Raw genomic sequence first — 10,772 nt, 5'->3', positions numbered from 1 at the left:
GACCGGGACTGCCCTTACCAAGAGTGCACTTTTTTTATTCCTTTTTCTCTCAATTTGGGGGTGGGGGAGGGGGCCGAACCTCCTCTTATATATAATTTGGGGGGGGGGTTGTCCATCCCTGTGCTCCCCCACGGGGAGGGGGGATGTGTGTGGAGGCAGGGGTAAGACTACACCCCTCCCCCCCAACAGACCAAAAAATAACCCCAAACCGGCAAAAAAAAAAACCCAACCAAATCCCCCAAAATACCAACACCCCCCCCCCCCAAAAAAAGCCAACGAAACCAAAAAATATATATATATATTTATAGAGATCCTTTGCCATCTCTGCCGTGCCCGCCCCCCTTGGGAGGGGAAGGGAAGGGTTGAGGGGGGGTGGGGGGTGTGTGTGTGTTTTTGGGGGTTCCCCCCCCCCGCCGCCATCATTGTCACCGTCACGCGCCGCGCCCCCCCCCCCCCCCCCCCCCCCCCCGCCACGGCTACGCCAGCCCGAAGCCCTCGGAGCACTCCTGGATGGCGAGCAGCAACATGTGTCGCAGCTTCTCGTAGCTCTCGTATGCCGGCAGGTCCAGCTGGTTAAAGCTTTTTTTGAGGGGGGGGAAACACACAACAGCGTCACCGGGGTGGTGGCCCTTACGTCACTGTGTCCCCCCCCCGCCTCAAAAAATGTCCCCCCTGCCCCAGCCCCATACCAGGTGTGAGCGGAGGGCAGTCGATCGGTAGACCGGTCGTCGCGGTGAATCTGGAATTTCTGAATGCCGTTCATTCCTTCCAGGGCGGCAAAACCCTGCAGCGGCACCTTGGAGGTTCCCGTCACAAACTGCAGGAATTTGGCTCGGTCCGCTTGGTCGAAAGATCTCAACGCTCGCCAGAACCACTGGATCTGAGGTAGGAAACAATCATCAGCACCTACCAAAACCCCCAAAATTAGGATTTTTTGGGGTGGGGGGTGTTTAAAACCCCACCTGGATGGAGTTGCCCTGGTATTTGTGGTACTCGGTGTTGGCCTTGAGGTCATCGATGTCGATGGTGGGCAGCCCCGAGATGAGAAGCTCCAGCTCTTGCTCCGTAAAAATGGAGATGAGGCGTTTGGGGATGATCTCGTAGAAACCCTCCAAAAAGGCGGCTAGTTGCTTCCGGATGGCTCCTGAAGGGGGGGGAGGTGTCAGGAGGGGTTGTTGAGGACTGCCCCCCCCCCCCCAGTACCCCCAAACCCGCCAACGCTCACCGGTCATGCGCATCTGGCAGACGAGGTGGACGTACTCCTTCTTGTTCTCCTCCGTCACCAGCACGTTGGCTCCGTTGGGCTTCAGGTCCCGCACCTCGCACACCCCAAACTCCTGCACCTGGGGGCGGGGAAGGGGGGGGCAAGGCGGCAGGGGGGTGTCACACGTACCCCTGGGGCACAGGGGACACCCCTAGAAGAGAGGGGACACCCCTAGAGAAGGGGGGGTGGGGAATGAGGGGACACCCCCTCTCCCGGGACAGAAGGGACACTTTCAAGGTGGGCAGGGTGAGGGGAGACACCCCCAGGACAGAGGGGCAGAGGGGACATCCCCAAACCAGGACACCCCCAGGACAGAGGGGACACCCCCAAGGACACAGAGGACACCCCAAATGAGGGGGGGGACGACAACCCTGGGGCACAGGGGACACCCCCAGGACAGAGGGGACACCCCCAAAGACACAAGGGACACTCCTGGGACTTGGGGACCCCCCCAGGACACAGGTGACACCCCCGAAACAGAAGGACCCTTCCCCAGGGAGATTTGGTAGGGGAGACACATGACACGGACATCCCCATGCCTTGTTTTTTGGGGGTACCTGTGCCCCTGGGGGGGGGGTCCCCGGGGTTTTGGGGGGGGTGGTGTGACACATACCTCGGTGCTGAAGGTGAGGTCGTAGCCCAGGGTGGAGACGTCGTTCTCCAGCAGGTACACCAGGCCCTGGTAGAAGTGGTAGTCCTCGCTCTCCATGTCCGTGTACCTGCGCCCAGGTGGGGGGGGGGGGGGGGGTCAGAGACGCCATGGGGGGGGCTCAGCACCTCACTCTTGGGGTTCGGCACAGCATGAGGGGGTTCAGTGCCCCAAAAAGGGGGTTCGGCACCCCAAAACGGGGGTTCAACACCCCACCGGGAGGTTTAAGACCCCATCGAGGGGTTCAACAACCCGAGGCAGGCGGGTCTGTACCCCGGGAGGGGAGGTGCTACACCCCAAAAAGGGGGTTCAACACCCTGTGAGGAGGGGTTCAACACCCCACCAGGTGGTTCAGCACCCCGTGGGGCTGTTCTACACCCCGTGATGGTGGTTCAACATCCCATAAGAGGGGTTCAACATCCCATAAGAGGGGTTCAGCAGCCCACCAGGAGGTTGAACACCCCCTGAGGGTGGTTCAACACCCAATGATGGCATTCTACACCCTTTGATGGGGGTTCAAAAGCCCGTGAGGGGGTTGTAACACCTCACTGGGAGGTCCAACACCCCCACGGGGGTGTTCTACACCCTGTGAGGGTGGTTCGCCACCCCATGAGGGGCATTCAACACCCCACAAGGGTGGTGCAACACCCCAACAAGAGGTTCAACACCCCACAAGGGGCATTCAACACCCCATGGGGGTGGTTCCACACCCTGATAAGAGGTTCAGCACCCCATGGGAGTGTTGCTACAACTTCATGAGGGTGGTTCAACACCCCAAGGATGGATTTAACCCCCCACCAGGAGGTTCAACACCCTGTGAAGGTGTTCCAACAGCCCATAAGGTGATTTAAAACCCCAAGAAGGGTGTTCACCACCCCTTTGAGGGTGTTCACTGCCCCACACTACCCCCCGCCGCCTTCTCACCGGACAGACTTGCCCAGGATGTGCTTATAGAAGGAACGGGTGAAATAACACTCCAGGAGACGGTTGTCGTAAACGGCCTTGGCCACGATGCGCCCCACAAACTTAAAATAGCTGAGGTGGTTGGGGTTGCAGTGGGAGGAGGGGTTGATGGTGTAGGTGACCCTGTCACCCGGCGAGGTACGGAACAGGGCGTACATGGGGTTGAACATCTCCCGCGAGATGATCATGTACCACTCCCGCAGGAGACCCCCCGCGTCCTGGCCCTCCTCGCCCTCGAACACGATGTACCTGGAGGGGGAGGGAAGAGACACATAGGGGTTGTTTTGGGGGGGGGTGGGGGGTGTTTGGAGGGGCTAGGGGGTGTTTTAGAGGCCTGGGGGACATTTCGGGGGGGCTAGGGGGTGTTTTGGGGGGCTGGGAGAGTGTTTAGTGGGTCTGGGAGGTGTATTAGGGGGTGTTCCAGGGGTCTGGGGGTGTTCTGGGGGGCTAAGGGGTGTTTGAAGGGCCTGTGGGGTGTTTCAGGGGGGCTAGTGGGTGTTTTGGGGGGTGTTTCAGGGGGCTGGGAAGGTGTTTGGTGGGCCTGGGGGGTGTATTAGGGGGTGTTTTGGGGGGGTTAGGGGTGTTTCTGGGGGGGCTGGGAGACCCAAGGACCTCCTGTAACTCCAAACCCACCCCTGGGGCCCCCCCAGTCCCCTAGTAACAGTCCCAGGCGACCGCAAAACCTGGTCCCAAGGACCTCACATAACCCCAAACCCATCCCTGGTCACATATGTGTCCCCCCCCAAACCCTAACACAGTGCTGGGGGGTCCCCACACACCCCTAAACCCAACCCTGATCCCCCCAAATCCCCAACTACACCCCATTAAGGAGGGGGTTGTGAATCTCCCTCATGCTCTGCCCCATCACCCTAAAACCCAACCCCGGTCCCTTCCCCATGTGTCCCCAACCTGGGGGGACACTGGTGCCGGGTTGGGGGGGGGCTGAGGGGATTTGTGGGGGTCTGACGGGATTTGGGGGGGGTCTCACAGGCGGTTCTTCATCTCCTCAGGGGATTTGCGGTGCAGCTCACGGTAGGAATCCTCAAAGACGTGGTCGCGACGGACGTGGACGGCCATGTCCTCCTTCCGCAACCCCTCGTCCAGCCGCTCTAGTTCCTGTCGGAAATACCTGGGGGGGGGGGGGGAAGGGGTGTCAGGGATTGAGGGGACCCGCCCCCCCCCAACAAATTAAACCCCTCCATCCACATACTTGCGCTTGACATCGAAGTCGAGGACGCGGATGTAGTCAACCAGGACGGCGAAGGGACCGTCGGCCAAGTGGGTGGTGGATTGACGCAGGATTTGGTTCAGCACCGTCCGGTGGGTCTCTGCGGGGGGGGAAGGGTTTGGGGGAGTCCCCGAAATGTGGGGACCCCCCTGTCTTGATCTAGAACTGCTGGGGAGGTACGATTCGGCTTCCTCTGCCATGTCTGGGCACCCCAAACTTCACCCGCTCCCCCCTGCCCCATGTCCCCCCCCGCAAACTTTAAAACGTTCACGCAAAATCCTGCCCGGGGGCCCCCAAAGTCCCTTGAGGAGCCCCCCCAGTCCCCCCAAAACCCCCTCCCAAAGCTCCAGGCTCCCTTCAGAGCCCTCCAAAACCCATTCTCAAGCCCCAGGTCTCCCCCAAATCCCCTCCCACCGCCGCAGGCTCCCTGCAGAGCCCCCCAAAACCCCTTCCTGAGCCCCAGGCTCCCTGCCCAACCCCACAAAATCCCCCCCAAACGCCCCCTTCCCGCCCCTCTCACCAGCGAAGCGTAGGAATTTCTGGGTGTCGGGGGGCAGGCTGGCCGAGATGTGCATGGAGGAAGGTTCTCGGGAAAAGAAGGGGTCGAGGGAAGAGGGGGTGGCAGGGGTGAGGGGGGCGGGTGACAAAGGGGGGGGCTCGTCCTTGATGTGGGCCAGCTGGCTCTCCCGCGTGTCCCGCACCGGCGGCTTGCTCTCCCGCTCCGTGGCGTGCACCAGAAAAAAAGCCTCCACCGCTGGCTGTAGCACTGTGGAGGAGTCGGGACACACGGAACAACGATATATGGGGTGTTGTGGGGGGGGCAGGAGGGGGACCCTGAAGATGTGGGGGGCACCCTGAGGCTGCAGGGATGTCACCCCGCTCGGGATGGGATGTTGGAGAGGGCTGAGCCCCTGTGATGGGTGGGGGGGGACATCTTGGGGACCCCCTGGAGGTCTTGGGGATACCTTGGGGGTCTTGCGGACCCCCTAAAATGAGAGGGGGTCTGCAGCACTAATTGGGGGAGGGGGTATATGGGGTTTCGGGGGGACCCCAAAAACACAGGGGGCACCCCGAGGCTGCAGGGATGTTGCCCCGTTTGGGAAGGGACGCTGGGTGTAAGGGACACCTTGGGGGTCTTGGGGACCCCATGGATGTCTTGGGGACCCCCCCAAAATCCCAGGGGTACCCACCAAGGACGGCGTGCTGGTCGTGGGACTCCTCCAGCTCCTTCAGGCACTCTCCCAGCATGTCCCAGAGCTCGTCCAGGCAAAGCTGCTCACTCAGCAGGGGCAGCTCGGGGGGGCGTTCGTCCCGCTCCCCCCCCTGCGAACCCTCCGAGCCTGCGGCGGCGGGGAACATGAACATGGTCAGGACCACCCCCCCCCCCCCCCCCCGCCTCCCAACCCCGACCAGTGTAAACTGGTTTGAACTGGGAGGTGTTTTCTCACCCACGGAGGGGGCGTCCTGCGGGGCGGGCGAGGGCTGGTCCACGTCCATGGGCGACTCGTCGCGACGGGGAGCGCTGTCCGCCTGCCCGGCCTCCGACTGGGGGGGGGGGGGGGGAATGGGGGACAGGGGACAGGTTTAGGGGGCCGGGACCCCCCCCGTGAGGGACCCCAGCCCCCCCTCTTACCCCCCCTTCGCCCCCCCAGGAGCTGCGGGGGGGGCACCCCGGTGCTCTGGCAGCTTTTGGGGGGGGCAGGGGGGGACTGGGAGCGGCGGGAGGAGGAGGAGGAAGAGGAAAAGCAGCAGGTGCGGGATGGGATGAAGAGAAGGAAGGAGGAAGGAGGGAGGAGCAGGGGGTGAAGGCGGTGAGGATGAGGAGGGGGGAGGAAGAGAGGAGGCGGTGCAGGAAGGGAATGGAGGGGGAGAGAGGATGGAGAATGAGGATGAAGAAAAGGAAGGCGAGGAGGAAGGAAGGCTGTGGGGGGAAGGGGAGAATGAGAACAAGGACAAAGCTGAAGAGGAGGAGGATGGTGATGAAAAGGACGATGAAAACAATGAGGAGGAGGAGGAGTGGGAGGCAGAGAGAGGAAGGCTGTAGGGGGAACAGGATGAGGAGAGAGGATGAAGAGAGAGGAGGACAAAGACAAAGAAAAGCCATGGGGGTAACGGGATGAGGAGAGAAGAGGAAGAGAAAAGATGGCGCAGGAGGAAAACGAGGACAAAGATGAGTTGGAGGACAAGGATGAGGACAAAGACGATGAAGAGAAGGATGACAATGAAGAGGATGAGGATGAAGAGGAGCAGGATACAGAGGGAGGAAGGCCATGGGGAGAATGAGATGAGGAGAGAGGAGGAAGAGAGGAGACGGCACCAGAGGAGGAGGGAGGACAAGATGGAGGAGGATGAGGACAGCGAGGAGGAGGAAGAGGGCGATGAGGAGGAGGACACAGAGGGAAGGCGGCCATGGAGGGGGGGAATGGGATGAGGAAAGAAGAGGAGGAGGAAGAGGAGGAGGAGGAGGAAGAGGAGGAGGAAGAGGAGGAGGAAGAGGAGGAGGAAGAGGAAGAGGAGGAGGAAGAGGAGGAGGAGGAGGAAGAGGAGGGTGGGGAGGAAGGGCGGCCGTGCTAACCGTGTCTGCCTGCTGCCGCCTCCGGGCCCTCTGGCCCTCACGTACCATTTGTATGATGGCGTCGGCCTCGGCCTCCAGCTGCCGGACGGCTGCCTGGATGCTGCCAGCCGCCCCGAGGCCCCCGGCACCTGATGGAGGGGACAGGGGTACACAGGGGGGACAGAGGGCATTAGGGGGGACACACACGGACACAATTTTTGGGGGAGGGGTGTTGAACAGGGCCCCCTCCCGGCCCTTACCCAGGCGGCCGGCCTGTTTGGCTTTCTTGTGCGCGCGGCGGGTGTCGTCGCGGAGCTGGATGATGACCTGCAGGACGCGGAGGAAGAAGCGCTGCGTCGAGGTCTTGGAGGTGAGGACCGACATGGAGGGGAGCTGCAGCTCCCGCCCGCCCAGCGCCCGCTTCTGTGAGGCCACGATCACCACGCTCTCTGCCGTGTCAAACCTGTGGGGGAAGGTGGGGGGAGGGCTCGGGGTTAACGTTATCGGTAGGGGCAAGGGTTAACGGCAGGAACAAGAGGTGTTATTGGGTAGGGGCAACGGGTTAACAGCACGAACAAGAAGTGTTATTGGTAGGGGCAAGGGTTAACGGTGGCAGGAAGGAGATGTGTTATTGGTAGGAACAAAGATTGTTACCAGCAAGAGCAGGAGTTATCAGTAGGGACAACGGTTAACAGTGGGGGTGACAGTTGTGTCAGTAGCGGTGAGAATTAATGGCGGGGTGAGGGTTATCAGTAGGGACAAGGGTTAATGGCAGGAACACGAGGCAACGGTAGGGGCAAAAGTTGTTAACCAGCAGGGGCAAGGGTTGTATCAGTAGGGACAAGGGTTAACAGTAGGGGCGAGAGTTGTATCAGCAAGAATAAGAGTTAACAGCAGGGGCAACAGTTATCAGTAGGGGCAAGGGTTAATGCCCAGGTGCAAGAGTTATCAATAGGAGCAAAAGTAAGAGTTATCAGTAGGAGCAAGAGTTAACAGCAGCAAATAAGAATTATCAATAGGCACCAGAGTTAGCAGCTGGGACCAGAGCTAACAGGAAGTGCAAGGGCAGTCAGTAGGGACCAGAGTTAACGGCAGGCAGGAGCTCACCGACTCTGCATCTTCCCCTTGAGCTTGGCGCTGGGGGGCTGCTCCTCGGGGAGCCCCTCGGGAGAAGGAGCCTCGCTCTGCGCCCGTCGTTGCTGTTCCAGGTTGTATTCCCGTAATTCCGCCAGCAAGGTCCCTACACCGGAAAAAAAAAAAAAGACCCGTGACATCATCAGGAGCCAGCGATGACCTCAGTGAGCACCCATGTTGTCCCCCCCCATCCCCCCTGGGTCCCTCACCAATCTGTCGACAGAGGGTGGCCCCCAACTGCCGGGCGCCGCTGAGCAAAAGCCGCAGGACGGTGTCGCGGGTGGCGGCGTCCCCCCGCGAAAGCTGCAGGAGGGACGTTGGCCGCGTCCTCCAACCCTTCTTCCGAGCACGAGTGTGACGTCAGCACCTAGGGGACATTGCCGGAGGGTTGGGGACACTTGGGGGACGTCAACGGCCCTCCCCCCCCCAAATAATTTGGGGGATCCCTGACCCGGCTTACCTCGACGGAGAGTTGGAGCTGGCTCTCGGTCAAGCCCGTTGCCGCCATCCGGGGGTCGGCGCTGCCACCGCCGCCCCCCCCCTCGGGTCCCTTCGGCCCCGGGGACTTGGCGCTCTTGGCTTGGGGGACAACGGGGGATGCGTGGGGACGGTGGCGGGGGACGGGGGGGGAAATGCCACCACCCCCCCGGATTTGCCCTCGACCACCCGATGCCAGCTCTGTCCTCATCCCTGACCCCAGCCCCGTCCTTCGTCCTTGTCTCCACCCATGGCCCTCTCCCTGCCCCCATGTCCCTGTCCCTGTCCCCATCCCCATGTCCTTGACCCCATCCCCATCCCTGTCGCCCATCCCTGTGTCCCCGTCCCCATGTCCTTGTCCCCATCCCTGTCCCTGTCCCCGTCCCCACACCCATCCCTGTCCCCATCCCCACATCCTTGTCCCCATCCCCCATGTCCCCAACCCCGTGTCCCCATCCCTGTCACCATCCCCACTTCCCATCCCTGTGTCCCCACATCCCCAAAACACTCACCACCAGCCGCTCCGCCGCCGCCGCCTCCCGCCACCGTCGCATTCCCGACATTCCCCGCTTTGCATCGCCGGACTCGCCGGACCACCGCCACCCGCTGCCAGTGGCAGCGGGGGTGACATTTTGAGGTGTTCCCCCTTCACCCCCTTTCCCTCCTTCGGGTAAAGCGATGGATATGAGAGAAAGGAGCCGGAGCAGCTTTTCCGTCAGGAGCGCGCTCCGACGGATAACGCCGTGGGATAACATATTCATCAATTGACCCAAAGGTGATGCTTCTAAACCCAATCCTGATGTTTCCGGTTCCGGTCCTCCGCTTCCCGTTCCCGTTTTAGCCGAACTTTTCCCTTTCCGGCTGACGTTCATATTATCCAATTTTACTAAAAGGTCCCAAAAATCGGTTGAGAGATTGCCTGAGGTGGGGGGTAGGGAGGGAGGAAGATTCCCGGTTGGGGGAGGGGGAGGGGGAGGAGGAGGAGGAGGAGGAGGGGGTGGGGGAGGGGGAGCTGGAGGGGTTTGAGGAGGGGGCTGGGGAGGACAAGGGCTGCCCCCCGATTTTGGGGGGCCGCGGTCTCGTTCCGCTTCGTTCGTCGGGTCGCGGCCTCGTTGTTGGGTGAAGTGGCTGGGGAAGACCTGGGGGGGGAGGGAAACATTGGGGCAGGTTAGTGGGGTGCTAGTGACCACCCCACCCCCAAAATATAGCCCCAGAAGTTGGGGGACACCTAAATATCACCACCCCCCCCCCCCCCCCCCCCCCCCCCCCCCCCCCCCCCCCCCCCCCCCCCCCCCCCCCCCCCCCCCCCCCCCCCCCCCCCCCCCCCCCCCCCCCCCCCCCCCACCCCCCCCCCCCCCCCCCCCCCCCCCCCCCCCCCCCCCCCCCCCCCCCCCCCCCCCCCCCCCCCCCCCCCCCCCCCCCCCCCCCCCCCCCCCCCCCCCCCCCCCCCCCCCCCCCCCACCCCCCCCCCCCCCCCCCCCCCCCCCCCCCCCCCCCCCCCCCCCCCCCCCCACCCCCCCCCCCCCCCCCCCCCCCCCCCCCCCCCCCCCCCCCCCCCCCCCCACCCCCCCCCCCCCCCCCCCCCCCCCCCCCCCCCCCCCCCCCCCCCCCCCCCCCCCCCCCCCCCCCCCCCCCCCCCCCCCCCCCCCCCCCCCCCCCCCCCCCCCCCCCCCCCCCCCCCCCCCCCCCCCCCCACCCCCCCCCCCCCCCCCCCCCCCCCCCCCCCCCCCCCCCCCCCCCCCCCCCCCCCCCCCCCCCCCCCCCCCCCCCCCCCCCCCCCCCCCCCCCCCCCCCCCCCCCCCCCCCCCCCCCCCCCCCCCCCCCCCCCCCCCCCCCCCCCCCCCCCCCCCCCCCCCCCCCCCCCCCCCCCCCCCCCCCCCCCCCCCCCCCCCCCCCCCCCCCCCCCCCCCCCCCCCCCCCCCCCCCCCCCCCCCCCCCCCCCCCCCCCCCCCCCCCCCCCCCCCCCCCCCCCCCCCCCCCCCCCCCCCCCCCCCCCCCCCCCCCCCCCCCCCCCCCCCCCCCCCCCCCCCCCCCCCCCCCCCCCCCCCCCCCCCCCCCCCCCCCCCCCCCCCCCCCCCCCCCCCCCCCCCCCCCCCCCCCCCCCCCCCCCCCCCCCCCCCCCCCCCCCCCCCCCCCCCCACCCCCCCCCCCCCCCCCCCCCCCCCCCCCCCCCCCCCCCCCCCCCCCCCCCCCCCCCCCCCCCCCCCCCCCCCCCCCCCACCCCCCCCCCCCCCCCCCCCCCCCCCCCCCCCCCCCCCCCCCCCCCCCCCCCCCCCCCCCCCCCCCCCCCCCCCCCCCCCCCCCCCCACCCCCCCCCCCCCCCCCCCCCCCCCCCCCCCCCCCCCCCCCCCCCCCCCCCCCCCCCCCCCCCCCCCCCCCCCCCCCCCCCCCCCCCCCCCCCCCCCCCCCCCCCCCCCCCCCCCCCCCCCCCCCCCCCCCCCCCCCCCCCCCCCCCCCCCCCCCCCCCCCCCCCCCCCCCCCCCCCCCCCCCCCCACCCCCCCC

At 65.9% G+C, this 10,772-nt stretch overlaps 1 protein-coding gene across 1 annotated transcript; it reads right to left on the bottom strand.

Moving 5' to 3' along the window:
• Window positions 1-444: 444 nt before the first annotated feature.
• LOC128137986 (E3 ubiquitin-protein ligase HUWE1-like) lies at window positions 445-8,875 on the bottom strand (the record flags this gene model as incomplete). Its single annotated transcript, XM_052779261.1, is given in 18 exon segments — window positions 445-579; window positions 690-880; window positions 963-1,144; window positions 1,226-1,343; window positions 1,878-1,983; window positions 2,838-3,125; window positions 3,865-4,005; window positions 4,087-4,204; window positions 4,625-4,870; window positions 5,295-5,444; window positions 5,553-5,649; window positions 6,680-6,807; window positions 6,919-7,121; window positions 7,766-7,898; window positions 8,002-8,104; window positions 8,106-8,159; window positions 8,253-8,371; window positions 8,776-8,875. Coding segments are annotated over 18 exon segments (2,580 nt in total), but the record flags the coding sequence as incomplete, so codon positions are not given.
• Between the last annotated feature and the right edge of the window lie 1,897 nt (window positions 8,876-10,772).

The sequence above is a fragment of the Harpia harpyja genome (assembly GCF_026419915.1).
Source record: "Harpia harpyja isolate bHarHar1 chromosome 26 unlocalized genomic scaffold, bHarHar1 primary haplotype SUPER_26_unloc_1, whole genome shotgun sequence".
NCBI lineage: Eukaryota > Metazoa > Chordata > Aves > Accipitriformes > Accipitridae > Harpia > Harpia harpyja.
The sequence above is the reverse complement of the archived record's forward strand: the minus strand, read 5'-3'. Positions and strand labels throughout refer to the sequence as shown.